The sequence below is a fragment of the Zalophus californianus genome, chromosome 12 (genome assembly GCF_009762305.2).
Source record: "Zalophus californianus isolate mZalCal1 chromosome 12, mZalCal1.pri.v2, whole genome shotgun sequence".
Classification (NCBI taxonomy): domain Eukaryota; kingdom Metazoa; phylum Chordata; class Mammalia; order Carnivora; family Otariidae; genus Zalophus; species Zalophus californianus.
This window is the reverse complement of record NC_045606.1, coordinates 91,891,764-91,907,039: the sequence shown is the minus strand read 5'-3', so window position 1 is coordinate 91,907,039 and position 15,276 is coordinate 91,891,764. Positions and strand designations below refer to the sequence as shown.

General features: G+C 46.5%; 1 protein-coding gene across 3 annotated transcripts in view; it reads left to right on the top strand.

Annotated features, from left to right (window-relative positions):
* Positions 1 to 15,276, top strand: part of HIPK2 (homeodomain interacting protein kinase 2) — a 186,022-nt gene that overhangs the window by 146,173 nt on the left and 24,573 nt on the right. For all 3 annotated transcript variants that reach the window (XR_004819449.1, XM_035723208.1, XM_035723207.1), the window contains exons 11-12: positions 2,541 to 2,720; positions 5,418 to 5,699. Coding sequence is in view for 2 of the 3 variants with exons in the window: in XM_035723208.1 (XP_035579101.1) it covers positions 2,541 to 2,720; positions 5,418 to 5,699 (462 nt within the window). In the remaining variant the exon portion in view is untranslated. The remainder of the gene's footprint in view (positions 1 to 2,540; positions 2,721 to 5,417; positions 5,700 to 15,276) is intronic.

The following is a 15,276-nucleotide window of genomic DNA, read 5'->3' as shown; positions in this document are numbered from 1 at the left end:
TTAACCAACTGAGCCACCCAGGGACCCTCAGTTACATCATTTGATCACCCATATAATTCACGGACTTGCTTCCGGATGAGTTTTGGTTTGTTTCTCAGAATTAAATTCCATTCCCGGAAAACAAAGGTGTGGCAGCAATGAAAGAATGCAGAAGGGAGTCCCTGAGGCTCATAAGCAATTCTAGAAAGTGTTTTCAAGGTGTTTGGAGACATGGACACACTGGAGTTGTAGCTGACCTCTCAGGGGAGAGCTTGACAGAATGGGGCTTTATTTGGACTGGTAAACTCTGGCATGTTTGCTGAATGTGTCTCTTCAGTTAATAGTCATATCTGCTAGATCAAAGTCCATTTTCCACAGACCCCAGAGGCCCACCGCTGACAGCCACCGGCACACCGTACCCTCTGTATCTGTTTCCAGCACCCCACTAGTCCTACTCACTGGCTTTCTCACCACCACCTTGCTCTGTTGTTTTTATGGCCACTTTCCACTTTTCCTTGTAGTCTCCACCCACTCCATCCCAAAACCACCACAGTGCCCCTCACGGGGCGGGGGGGGGGGGGAGGAGCAGAGCCAAATAACAATCCCCAAGTTGTGTCCGGCTTCCCACAGCCCTGTGGGCTCTGTCAGCCCAAACATCAGGGCATCCCCCTCTACCTTCTGACAGTCTCCATACCAACCATAGAGCCTCCCTGAAGTTCCTTTCCTGATCTAAAAGGCAATAATATTGTGAATGAAGAGCTCTCAGTACAACAAAGAGGGGTGGAGATAGAAGCCCCCCAGGCAAGCCTCAAATGCAGCTTCCTCTATTCCTCCATTTAATTTTCTGGCTCGAAGAAACAAGAGAGGACACAGGCTCTTCCCTGCAGCCCCACTCATTTCCCACTGACAACACCAGCCAAGTCCACCCCCACTCAACTGGAAACTTTCAAAGCAGTGGGTTCAATTCTGGTTCTTCATGACCTGGGGCAAGTTACCTAACCATTATGAGCCTCAGTTTCTTCTTCAGTAAAGTAGGGATAATAATGCCTACCTCATAGAATTGCTGGGAGGTTTAAATTAAGATAAAATACAAAGCACTTGACCTGTATTTATCATGTATTATACTAGCACCTGGTACATGACAGGCAATAAATAAATCTGTTATCTTCCCTTCTTCCCCCCCCCCCACCCTCCCTCCCCCATTCACGCTGGCTCATGCTCTGGGAAACTGCCTTCCCTCTCCAGCTCATTAGGAACAGCAACCAAGTGGAAAAGTTGTCTGACCAGTTGGTTTTTTCTCACCCCTTTTTCTCCTAAAAGACCACACATATATGCTATACTACTTTTTTCCTGTGTCTTTCAGCATTTACAGCTCATTTAATTTCAGCAAAACTCACATGCTCACTCATACACATTTTCCTTTGCCTCCTCCCTCCTCAGCTCTTACCTGGTTTCCACAGAAAACACTTAAAGCCGACACTTTCTTTCCAGTCTCTTCTCCATTTCATGTGTGGGCCAAAGAACATCCATAATCATGGCTAATAAACAAAAGAGAAGTACTGATGCTAGACTTGTATCAAAAGAATGCCACGTCTATAGAAGAAACAGTCAAGAAGCCATAACATCAGTTTCTAAATGTAAATGTCAAAAAATGCTATCAAAATCGCTACAAAAGTGTCTACTTTCTTTTTCCTATTCATCCTTTTCCCCAAGTTGCAAAGATGATTTTTATATTTTTAAAATTCAGATAAATTCTCCTTTAACTTTTAATTTTATTAGGTGCTAAATGGGCTTTTATGGGCAAGTCTCTGAATTAATCACTTTTAATAGATCTGTGGGAAAACAAGCCTTTGAGCACCACACAACCCAGATCATAAGAACTCTTGAAAAATAACCCACTTTCAGGAAAATGGTTGCCAGTAGTATTTCTATCAACATGTGTCTGACTCTTATTAATTCAACACACATCTAGTCAACCTTCAGTTAATCTAATTGTTCATTCAACAAGCATGTAATTAATTGATCAGCTGGTACATGCCTGAGCATTGTGCTAGCCACGGAGAGAATTCAAAAGTATGTTAACATTTCCAAACAGCAGGAACATACAACTCCTAATTTTCAACGTTTTTTTTTTTTTTTAACATAAGCTACAAATTTCTCATTTATAATGCTACGATATCCTACCTCACAGAGTGCAATAACCCATTAAAATGCACGCACAGTCCCTGTTTGGGGGTCTTTAAAAGGTAGAGGGAGTATTTACCTTCTCTCCCCAGAACTTAAGCTGAACCTGCAACTTGCCATTCTTCCCATTCTTGCAATGTCCTCTGTCTCACTCACCAACAAATGTGTTCCTGCCCACTCCTTCAGAACAGCACTTAAACTTCATCGGACCTGGGAGGTTTATCTGATGAGCTCATCTCTTCAACAACCCCATGAGCTCGTGAGAACCAACTTTTTTAATTTGGCTTTTATAATTGAGAAGGAACCTTTATCTTAAAAAAGATAGCTCCATATTTATAAAACCAACAAAGAGCCTTGTTTTCCCATCTCCCATTCAGGAACACCCACGCTCACGGCAGCCATTACAATCCCATCATGCAGCAGCCTGCGCTATTGACTGGTCACGTGACCCTTCCAGCAGCCCAGCCCTTAAATGTGGGCGTGGCCCACGTGATGCGGCAGCAGCCAACCAGCACCACTTCCTCCCGGAAGAGTAAGCAGCACCAGTCGTCTGCGAGGTAGGTGGTGAGAGTCGCCCTTGTGGAGAGAAACCTCGGAAGATTGGAAGTTAGAGAAACCTTTTAGCATTAGGGAGTGTCAGCATATGCTCTGAGTTCCGGGCATGGGGCAGGGATGTTCCGGGCCCCAGAATGTTTGCTGAATGTGTCGTACCACTGCCTAGTGCTAGGGTTTGAAGGAAGCCCTCACTCTCACTTCTCTTCCCTGCCACTTGTCTTTCCGTCCTCCCTGCCCTGCCCGGACCCCACCGGGAAGGGCCTGAAATTCCAGTGTCCAATGCCTGGGTCTAAAGCCATTCGTGCCCTTTCACTTCTGTATAAAACACTCACACTCGCCTCTGAAGTTGCACTTTGGAAATCATAATGTTTTTTTAAAAAATGGTAGAGATGTCCTTTCTTTGAGATCTAAGGTCAGAAATCTAACTCACTTCCGTGAACTCTTAAAAATCAAGACAGAAAAGGCCTCAAACTGCATGATCCCATTTAGATGGCATTTTGGAAAAGGCAAAACTAGATCAGGAGTTGCCAGGGACTACTGGGTGGGAGAGGAGGGGATTGACAGGGAAGGAGCGTGAGGGAACTTTCCAGGGTGACGAGAAAGTTCTCTGGATTGGCAGGGGCTACGTGTACAACTCTCAAAATTCATCAGACACTTCCAAAGGGTGACTTTTACTGTATGTAAATTACACCTCAATAAACTTGTCTTTTAAAAAGGCAAGAGATCTCCAAATTAAAAAAAAAAAAAAAATTGAGATCAAGATCCTGTGGCTGCAGAATTGCTCCTACGTTTTTCTCCAGAGTTCCTGACTTGGAGGCACTTAATTGCTTATTGGAATAGGTTAATCAAGAGAAAGAAGTCCAGTGCATAAAATGTCTAGTGACTTTTGGTTTCCTACTTCCTCATTTAACCGACGCCAAAAATTAGGCCTGCCTTTTTTTCATTCTCCTTTGAAGATTAACCCAAGAGCTGACTTCCTTCGAGTTGTCGTTCTTCTTCAAGATTCCTTATTTGGGTGTTTCTGACAACTCTGGGAAATTCATCTCAGATTTGTGGCAACCCTGTGACAACACAGCCTTGTCATTATTAGCTTGGCTGGCAACAGAGGCCAACCCTTTGCTCTATTGTGCCCACCCATGTGGGTGGTTGGTCACACAGAATACCAGTCTGACCCTGGGCCGAGCTTAGCATCCTCATGGCTCACTTGTCGAGTAGGGACAGTAAGAACTCTTAGCCTCCCAACCTGTTGACAAGTCCCTCCCTTTTGCCCACTCACCACCCAGCTGGCTTTATGAAGGCTCATTGCCAGTACACTTCAAGATCGATATAATTATACTGAAAGTTTTGTATTTGCCTTTTTTTAAGGCTAATGCCTTAAGCAAAACAGAAGGCTCTCCCTTGTTGGGTGGTGCAGCCAGGCACCCTTTTCTTTAACAATGCCAAGTGGAGATATTTTAACTGCTGAAGTAGTGAAAACATAATCTCAAAATTGCAACACAGTAACAATAACAAATGTATGGGTTTATGCTAAGTGCAAACAGTGGAACAATCTTATCGGTAAAACTTATTGCCAGCCCCCAGAAAGGAACAGCAACACATCTGACACCAGCTATATAGAAAATTAAATAAATCTACAGAATTATTTTCATCTTCCTGCCTTCCTTTTAGCTAGGAAGTACTAGAATCTCCAAGGACATATAAGAGTCTTAGAAATTTCATTGGGCTCTCGCTGTACGGATACAACCAAGGTCAGCAAAGGTGGGGAGAGGGGTGGGAAAACGTAAGGTATGTTTTTCCCGTAAGTTAGCAGAAACTACATTTGCTAATTTTTTTTTTTTTAAGATTTTATTTATTTGACAGGGAGAGAGAGAGAGGACAAGCAAGGGGAGCGGCAGGCAGAGGGAGAGAGAGAAGCAGACTTCCTGCTGAGCAGGGAGCCTGACGCAGGGCTCGATCCTAGGACTCTGGGATCATGACCTGAGCCGAAGGCAGACACTTAACCGACTGAGCCACCCAGGCACCTCATACATTTGCTAATTTGATAAGGAATTTTGAGTCGATCAAAATCAAGATTAAAAGGTCCCTATTTAAGTACACCTTTTCCTCTTGCATTTTGCCCGTGTTTTCTCATTACAGTTCAAACAGACTGGTAAACTTCCTGTGAGGGTCAGGTATCAAAGACATGAGTGTTTTAGTTTCATAAGTTGCAAAACAGCCATTAGCAAGGAAACCAAAGCTTTACGTGGCAAATAATGTTTCTTTCAACTCCCTTTGAGACAAGAGCCAATGTCCATTTGGAGAATGACAGGACAGAGCTTAGGAAGTCAGGCCTTGACCCTGAAGACAGTGAGGGGGTGCTGCAGTGGGGCAGACAACCTCGAGACCCTGGGCACTGCATCTGCCTCCACAGACCAGCCCAGTCCTTGGGCACGAGCCCTCTCCCTCTCCTCAAACCCCTTTCTCCTGCTGGGAACAGGCACATGGCCCCAGACCAGAGCGCAGAGAAGGCCACGTCCCTGCCACCACGTGTGTAGCAAGTAACTGAAAGAATGAGCTCAAGAGGCAGCCACTTTTGCAGTTACAGAAAACATCTGAGTGCCCTGAACTTCTGACTTGGCAAAGCTGGTGTCCCTAGACAGTTGCGCTCCCTGGCAGGAGCTGCAGGGCCTCCCTGAGCGTGTGTGGCTTTGTCGTTACAGAAACGTCTCCACCTGTGAGGTGTCCTCCTCACAGGCCATCAGCTCCCCTCAGCGGTCCAAGCGCGTCAAGGAGAACACGCCTCCCCGCTGCGCCCTGGTGCACAACAGCCCAGCCTGCAGCTCCTCCGTCACGTGCGGGTGGGGCGACGGGGCCTCCAGCACCACCAGGGAGCGGCAGCGGCAGACGATTGTCATTCCTGACACCCCCAGCCCCACGGTCAGCGTCATCACCATCAGCAGCGACACGGACGAGGAGGAGGAACAGAAGCATGCCCCCACCAGGTGAGGACGGGCCACCTGGAGACTTCCAGGAAGGAGCAGGACCGGGGTGCGCTGTGTGCTCACACAGACAGTGCTCCGTGGATCTGGGCCCCTTTCCATCATCGGATATGATGATCTCTGTCACCTGGTCCCTCCATTTGGGTTTTGCCGTGGCCTAGAGTCCTAGAGTGATTTCAAGGGAATATCCAACAGATTTTCCATAATTGTTCAATGCCAAAAGAATGGTGAATCACTTTGGTAGTGAAAAATAGTTATAGGCCCTATACATTCGGGGGACTTGAGACCGATTGTACACAGTGCCAGTGTATTTTAACTCCTGTAAGCTTAAACATCTCTGCCTTGGGCGGTTGAATTTATTCCCGGTTGGTCAGGATATTTTTCTAGCATCGCCTTGGCTCTCTCAGAATTCGAAATAATTGTCCAATTAATCAGAAACTTCTGTGTCTGATTAACCCGATCTTTCAAACTGCCAGTTGGCTCTTCACCCAGAGAGCATTACTGTTTATTCCAAAGTAGTAAGAACTCATTTTACTCTGTGCGTGCTTCCTGGGAAGGGGAAAGGAATATTTATTACGTTTGCAAGACTATTAACCCTGGCACCAAAGCCTCTTTCCCTGCATTTTCCAGCCAGACTTCAACAGAGTGCGGTGTGTGCCTGGGCTTCCTGCTGAGCCCCTGGACCATGCCCCTCTGGAACAGTCAGTCCCCTGGCCTTTTGCAGCCTCGGGGGCCTCGGGGCCTTGTAGATCCCAAAGCCTCACAACCCCAGCTGCCACTGGGACCAAGAGTCAGGGAAGGGGGAGGCCGGCCACTGGCGAGCCCATCTCTGGCAGCCAGCACGTGTACCGGGACCTGAGGCTAAAGCTTAACGTTCACAGGCCCCAATTATTAATTCCTGATTGGATACAGTGCCACTAACTAGTAATCACAGATCTTCTTGATGAAATAATAAATTCTCACACCTGAAATCATTAGCAAATGTACAGATAGACTAATTAAAACACTCTCACTATAGCTAACCCTGCCCAGGCTGTCCCCTTCCCATCTTTAGAATGAACTCAGTATTTTGCTTTGTTTTTCATGAGAGAGCTACTATATGTCTCATTCCAATGTCCTCTTTCCCTGTTTAGTATCTCCTGGTCTTCACTGTGTCTCAGAAAAGAATGTAGTAGAGCCCTTCTGAGACTGGTGTCAGTCCCTTTTTTGATAACAACCCCATGTTGAGTCAATACTCTGTCCTCCCCAGCATCTCATGCCCCCCAGCCCAGGAATATCATGGGCTCAGGTGGTCCCATCACAAAGAAAAAGGCTTCTCCCAGCCCAGGGCAGCCTGTCCCCATGTTTGTAGCATGGGCCATAAAACGGGCTGAGCAGCCCCACACAGCCCTTTGCTACAACTGGGAAAAAGAAAAAGCAATTTAAAAATCTGACAATCAACTAGATTGGATTATCGTTTTTGAAGTATGAGGTTTGAATTGACACAGAGCCTCCACGTATGTGCTCAGGAGAGACCTGAACAGCGTGCCTGAGGAAAAGGGAGGATGAGAAAGCGATCTCTCCACCAATCAGACGGCTGCCAGGGCCGAGCACTGCACCTGGCCAGAGCGCAGACTGCTTCCCCAGTGGTCCCCAAAGCCCTGGAAAGACACCGAACTGAAATTCTTGGCAGCATGCAAGGACCTCATTGTAAATCAGCTGAGACGTAGGGGAGGGCAGGGAACGAGCCGATGGGCAGGCATTTGTGTGAGGGACAAACACCAGTAAGTGACGGTGGGCTGCTGAGGACCAGAGCTTCATAAACTGGAAAATGCAGCGACCCGCCTGAGACGTTACACCGAACTCGGGAAGCTGCAGATTGAGGCCAGCGTTATCGTGAAGGCTTCCAGCTGTCCAGTTGTGGCAGGAAACTCACAGAAAGAGATAATCATGTTTTCTGGAGAGATCAAATGACTGTTGGCCTTAAAAAAATGTTTCAAGACCCAAGAAGATAGAAAGCGTATTTGAGTCTGAGTAGGATCACACAGAAACCCACAGCTGTTTTATTTATAAACCACTGTATAATGTATTCATGTTATTGTGACTACCTTTTGGAGTGAGAGAAAAACAGGACGGAAATATGATTACTCGTTCTTAAAAATCAGAATTATCATAAAGTTTAACACAGTATTTATTGGCTCCTCCAGTGTGAGATACTATGCTAGGCACTGCAGGTGTTACATAAATAAGGTAGACAGTCTCTGTCCTCCGGAGGTTTGCAGGGTAATAAGCGAGATACGACATGTACAAATCATAACACAAAATGGAATACCAGCCCCATAAAATCCAGCAGAGTACTGAGGATGTTCAAAGGGAAAATAGCTTGAGGAAATAGAGGTCAGAGGTCCAAAGGGTGTAGATAAATAGGAGAGGGGGTGAAATTGCGAATTCCAGCGAGGTGGGTGGTAGAGCTGGAGCCTCAGAGGTAGGCTGGCAGGATCCAGAGCACAGAGGGGCAGCTGATTCAAGGGCAAGTGCAAGGCAAGGACCACAGGGATTTCAGAATGGAAAGGGGATTGGAAGGTCTCCCCTTCAGTGAGGGTGGTCCGCTTCAGGAGATACCTGGCCCCCAATATTTGGCGCTGTTTGTTGCCGGAGCAGAAGGATGGTCGGCAGCTCCTCCTTTGTGAGGAGGACCCCAGAGCATGAGGGCGCAGGCTGGGGAAAGCAGATTAAAGGGGAGGGGAGTCCTGACAAACCTTCACGGAGTGTTCTCATTTGCACTGTCCTGTGCATCATTTGATGGGTATAAGGCAAGTAGTTCTCTCATTTGATAGGTGAGGAAGCTAAGACCCAGGAAAGGTAGGTGACTCAGCCCCGATTGATGACGATTCTAAGTAACAGAATCGGGAATTGGGTGCCCTGCCGTTGAAAACACAGCAGTCTTGATTATTAGCAAAAATAACTGATTTCTCTTCAGTCATGAATTTGACAAAGATAAACTCCGTCCTGCCCCCTCCTCTGGCCACCACCATGCTCTCACACGGTCATGTCCACAGTCTGTTCACCGAGCCCTGACTTGGTGCCACGCATTAGTCAGCAAGAGGGTAGAAGTCAGCTCTTCTCATTCTTCAAGAAGATGCTTTAAAGTGAGGAGGCCAACAAAACCTCGCCACCTCTTTTTCCTTTTCTTGCTGTTGGAATAGGGGGCCCTGTGGGCATGGCTGGAGAATTGCTCTAAAGATAGAAAAACCAAACGTATTTTTCTGGGTCCCCCAGGATGAGGTCGTAGAATGAGTCCTATTTTAAATATTTATAAAATGATTTTGATTAGAGGAGCACCTGACTCTGCTGAATAAGCCATCTTCTCTCCCTTGAAATCTCCTCAGACCAAGTTTATTGGTCCATGTCTTATTGTTCAGACGCTTTGCCAACCCGGCCCTGCACTGAAACTGTCCTTCAGAGGCCGTACCACACAACTTCCGGTCATGGGGGTAATTTTTAAAGTCCATCACCAAAGTGGCTCGTGTCAACTGACCAGGTAGAAACCATTTTGTCCAGTGTTCTTATTCACTCATTTATGCGTTCATTTAATTACCTGGATATTTCTGGAAGACATGGGGCATAGCTACTTTCGGCCTCACTTGGCACATGGGTGTAGCTGCTCCTGAGTACCGCCGCCAAGGTTGCCAAAATGTAAACTTTAAGAAAGTTGATTCATTCATATCACTTGGTATTTTTTTTTTAAGATTTTATTTATTTATTTGACAGAGACACGGTGAGAAAGGGAACACAAGCAGGGGGAGTGGGAGAGGGAGAAGCAGGCTTCCTGCTGAGCAGGGAGCCCGATGTGAGGCTTGATCCCAGGACCCCGGGATCATGTCCTGAGCCGAAGGCAGACGCCCAACGACTGAGCCACCCAGGCGCCCCATCACTCGGTATTTTAAACAGGGATCGCTCTTAAAATTGGCTTTGTAAAAAATATCTGACCCTTAATGTTCTTCTTTATACTAAATTGAAAATCTCGAGCAATTACTCGCTTTAAAAGGCGTGGTCAGGACACTGATAAACTGCTGCTCAAAAGACTTGGGCCTGGAAAAGTGGACATCTGCTTCACAGAGGGCAGCACGCTCCTTTAGGATTACACGGGCAAAGTTGACTCCAGGTGGACCCCGTGTCCATGGCCGGCCCCCTGCAACCCTGTCACTCCTTCCCTCTGCTCCTGGCTTGTAAGCCTGAGTGAAGAAACGGGAGCCCGGCACACGGTATCATCTGAAGGGGCTTTGTCGTTCTGCAGTGTTGAGCTGCAGTATACCCCAGGGCTGAAGGAGAGTTCAAGCATCTGACTCCTCTCGGGAGACGGAAGGATGGTTTGTCAAGCTGACTTCACCGCATCCTCGTCCATCCTCCTTTGTTCCTTCAGAACATGCCTGCGGGTTGAGTAGTGTGGTGAAGGGGCTGCGTTTGGAAGAAGAGACACTGCGCCCGACGATCCCCAGCAGCCTGTCCTGACACTGCAGCACATTCCAGAGCCATCACTGACACAGTGCAGCTCCACGGGGCAGAGGGAGGAGGGGGTGGGAAAGCGCCAGGTACCACAGGGCAGAGCGGTGCTCAGTGGCTGGATTGCGGACAGAAGTGGAAGAAGAAGGAACACACGCTTCTGTGGGGGGCGGGGGGCGGGGGGGTCCTCCTATGCCTTGCTTTGGATTTCTCTAGAAGATGGTCATGTACTACAGTCTTCCTGGCGATATGTACGTGTGTGAGAGAGAGAGACATGCACACAGATATCACTGGGTGGATAATACAATTGAATATTGTATTATTCTTGAATAGAATGTATGCACCAAATTTAAAATGTAGATTTTTTTTGTTCTCGCTCATGACTTTAAATTGAGAGCTGTATACCACATTGGCCTGGAGGCATCGGCTTCTGGCCCCTCTCCTCACGAGGCTCAGGGCACTCAGCTGCGTATTTCTAATTGGGTAGAAGGGGAATGGGGCGAGCGAGGACGGCGAGCCATACGCATCCCCCGTGAAGGTGGGGGAGGACAGCAGATGTCACATCCATCAGCTGAGACAGCCGTCCCTGTGCACAGCCCTGTGCCCCGTTCTTAGAGAAGACGCCTGGCACCGGAACCAGAAGGAGGAGTTACAGTTAGTTAACGTTTTCACTGCTTGTGGGTAGGAAGGGGGCGGATAACAGACAGTACGGCACAGGGATCCAGTGAGTGCAAGCTCAGGATAACTCAACAGCAAAGAAACATAACCTGACTACAGAGGGGGCTAAGGACTTGTATAGCTATTTCTTAAAAGAAGATTCATAAGTGGCCAACAGCTATATGAAAAACTCCTCAGCATCACTCATGATCAGAGAAACACAAGTCAAAACCACAGTATCACCTTCTGCCTGTCAGCACAGCTATTACCACAAGAACAAAAGATAAGGTGCAGACGAGAATATGGGGAGATTGGAGCCCTTGCGCACCGTTGGTGGGAATGGAATGCAAACTGGTGCAGCGACTAGGAGAAACAGTATGGAGGTTCCTCGCAAAAATTAAAAATAGAGCTACCATTGATCCAGCAGTCTCACTTCTAAGTGTTTATCCAAACGAGTGAAACCAGGACCGAAGAGATAACTGTACCCCCATGTTCATCGCGGCATTATGCGCAATAGCCAAGATGTGTCCATCAGATGAGTGGACAGACGAGTGAGTCAAGAAAACGTAGCACACGGTAAAGTTCCACACACAGTGGAATGCTAGTCAGCCTTAAAAAGAGGGAAATTCTACAATATGCAAAAAACCTCTCGACACGAGGTTTCTAAAATAGTCAAGTTTGTAGAATCAAGCAGTGGGATTTCCCTCACCAGCGGTTTGAGTTAGGCAACACCTACACCCATAGTCAGCAACACTGTACCGTAATACTTAAAATTTCGCTAAGAGGGTGGTGGATCAAAGATACAAATGTAGGGACCCGAAGGGGTACGTGCACCCCAATGTTTATAGCAGCAGTGTCCACAGTAGCCAAACTGTGGAAAGAACCAAGATGTCCATCGACAGATGAATGGATAAAGAAGATGTGGTACATATATACAATGGAATATTATGCAGCCATCAAAAGGAATGAGATCTTGCCATTTGCCACGACGTGGATGGAACTGGAGGGTGTTATGCTGAGTGAAATAAGTCAATCAGAGAAAGACATGTATCATATGATCTCACCGGTATGAGGAATTTTTAATCTCAGGAAACAAACTGAGGGTTGCTGGAGTGGGGGTGGAGTGGGAGGGATGGGGTGGCTGGGTGATAGACATTGGGGAAGGTATGTGCAATGGTGAGTGCTGTGAATTGTGCAAGACTGTTGAATCACAGATCTGTACCTCTGAAACAATGCAATATATGTTAAGAAGAAGATAGCAGGAGGGGAAGAATGAAGGGGGGGAAATCAGAGGGGGAGACGAACCATGAGAGACGATGGACTCTGAAAAACAAACTGAGGGTTCTAGAGGGGAGGGGGGTGGGGGGATGGGTTAGCCTGGTGATGGGTATTAAAGAGGGCACGTTCTGCGTGGAGCACTGGGTGTTATGCACAAACAATGAATCATGGAACACTACATCAAAAACTAATGATGTAATAATGTATGGTGATTAACATAACAATAAAAAAATTTAAAGTTTAAAAAAAAAAAAAGAGGGTGGTGGATCTCCTGTTAAATATTCTTACAGTTAGTAGTGTAATAGTCTTTACTGCCCAGTCTTGCAGTGAGGATCGGGGGGACCATGTCTGCAAAACAGTTTGACCAGTAGTTGTGCATCCAGTAAATGTTGCCTATGGTTATTAATCAATGTTGTAGTAAGAAAAGAGTGGTGTTTCTCACATACAGCATTGGCTATGGAATCAGAGCAGTGAAGGAAGTCACATATAAAGTTTATTGGTGGAGATGAGTTTTGACCCGGGTCTTGAAGGATGGGGTTGACTGAGATTGGCAGATAGAAATCAGAAACACATTCCAGGTAGGGCCCTACAGGGCAGGAGTCACAGGCTTGTGTCCGCTCCTCCAGCAGGGTTTCCTCCATCGGGGCTGATTTCTGTACTTCCAAGCTCTTTATTTCTTTCCACCATTTTAAAATGATGAAAATCAGCTATCGCCATGACAACACAAAGCAATTTGTGAACCCTGGAAGCTTTGTTCTTTACTCAGAAGCAGTGTTCTGTCGAGGACACTTAAGGAAATATTTCTCATTCTACTCCTCTCTCTCTCTCAGTTCCACTACCCAATTCATAATGAGATTGATAAACTATCAATAATAATTAGACACCGTAGTGGAATGAATCCCAGTAGAGTCAATACATATAAGCCAAAAGAATCCGTAGCGGTAATGTCAAATGTGTGCTCATTTTAAAGTGACTCATTTAACAGCTTCCCATTTGTTCTTGAATCTGCATAGTGTATTTGAGCAGAGCACAGAGATTTTTAACAGTAGAAGAAATTAAAAACAGAGCTATCAAATTAATTCGCCTTTTCCACTTGTCACAGGCAAATCCAAAAAGATAGGTAAATTAGCCCTGAACTGTGTTGTTACCTCTTTGCTCATTAGGCATGATAAGCTCTGAAAACAGAGGGTGGGACCCATGAACTGTTCATAGAGGTTTTACCCCACACTCCTTGATAGATATCAAGACACTGATGTGCAGGATCCTCAGCCTCTGGAGGAAAGGCTCACTACCTGATGGGTTTTCATCAGGAGATAGCCCCAACTTCTCACAGGTCATCCACACTAAGCTGTCAGCTGTTGCAAGACTCTTACTAGCAAGCCGTCCTTTGGTGACCAGAAGCTCACTTATTCACAGAGTGGCCCATTGTATGTTTAGATTCTTATTCGTACTGAGCTGAAGCTTCTCCCCAATTTCCAAATTTGAATTTTATTACAGCTGGGCTGTGTGTGTGTATGTGTTTAATTTGCTCATTTCCTAAACAACCCAGAATCTGAGGAAGAGATGGTCAGCAGGAATTGGCCAGGTCTGGGTCTACATGTAAGGTACACTATTTATTTCCTCTCTAAATTAGGAGTAAACCAAATCCTATTTTGAATGTCTTTAATAATAAATCTTTATGGGACCTTCCCAGTAGGATCCTTTCATGCCACTTTCCCTAACAGATTTCAAAGCAGGCCAGAAGTGGAGGGACGCCCAGGGTCACACTAATATACAGGCAACTGCCCAGGGTCACACCAGTGAATGGACAGTGGAGCCAGGACTAGAACACCTAGACACATTTGGAAGCCAACCTCTATTCTTCATGTGGGGTCAACCACCTGCAAACTGCGCCGCTGTGTGTGTGGGTTAGTCACACAGACCCGGCTGTGGCGGAAGCTGAGGGTGGAGGACAGGGCAGCGCATCTCCCCGCAACCCCTCCGGAACCGGGCACTGTACAGAGTCGCAGCCTCCGGGGCCTCTTCCCCTGGTCCTGGGGACCCTTTTGTGAAGCATGGGGGGAGAGGGGAGCCCTAGGTTAAGTCCACCTTTGGGCTCTTGTGCATAATGCTGCTGTGAACACTGGCGTACGAGTATCTGAGTCTCCACTCCATTCCTTTGCACGAGTACCTAGGAGGGGCATTGCTGGGTCCTAGGGTAATTCTGTGTGTAGCTTTTTGAGGAAAAAACATATGGGTTTTTTTGTATTTCAACTGTTATAAGTGGGAAGCATAGTTCTTTATTAATTAAAAGGTATCTATTTTATCAAAGTGAATGTGAAGAGCTGTAAATATATGCAGTCAATCCATTCCTCACCTTCCTTTGAGTCCCTAACGATTGTCATCAGTACAACTCATTTGACAGTTCATCACAGAAGGCTTTGTGACATCCATTATTCTCTTTAACCGATTATTTTAAAGCTTTTACTGTTTAACTTGTCATGTTTTTATACAGTCCCCCACTGAAATTTTAATCACCTCGAGGGCAGAGGCATGTATTATATCTCTTTGAACAGGAATTCCCCATAGCACCTACCACAGATCTCCAAGATAACTAATGAGTTTTCATTTCTTTTATATCAATCTTCTGGTTTATTCATAGACTGGAAACTTCTCCATCAAATCCGTACCTTGATAGAATCCACTTTGCCTGGATCTATTTTGGCAAACCTGTTTTCACATGTTAAAGGAGGTAACACGACCAGTAACGGTGATAATAGCAGCTAACTTTTATACGCTCACTACACGTCATACACTATTCAAAGCACTTCCGTGTGTGTTCTCGCTTCTCAAAGTCAGCCTATGTAATGTAGGTACCGTCGTTATCCACGTTTGACCGATAAGGAGACAGTCACTCAGAGGTTGAGTATCGAGCTGCCCAAGTCCACACAACCAGCAGGTGCTGAAGGTGGGCCTCTAGCTACAGGGCCCATATTCTGAGCCACGGACACGGTTAGGGAGGGACCCTTCTACCCTGAAGCGAGAAGGACAAAATGTGTGGCCGCTGGAAGAATTATTCAGCCCAGATGTCAATAGTGCCAGGCTTTGGGGAGCAGGGGAGTTTAGACCTTCTGCGGGCTCGCCTCCCAGCCCCTCCAGCCTTTTGTAGGTCCTTCCACTTAAC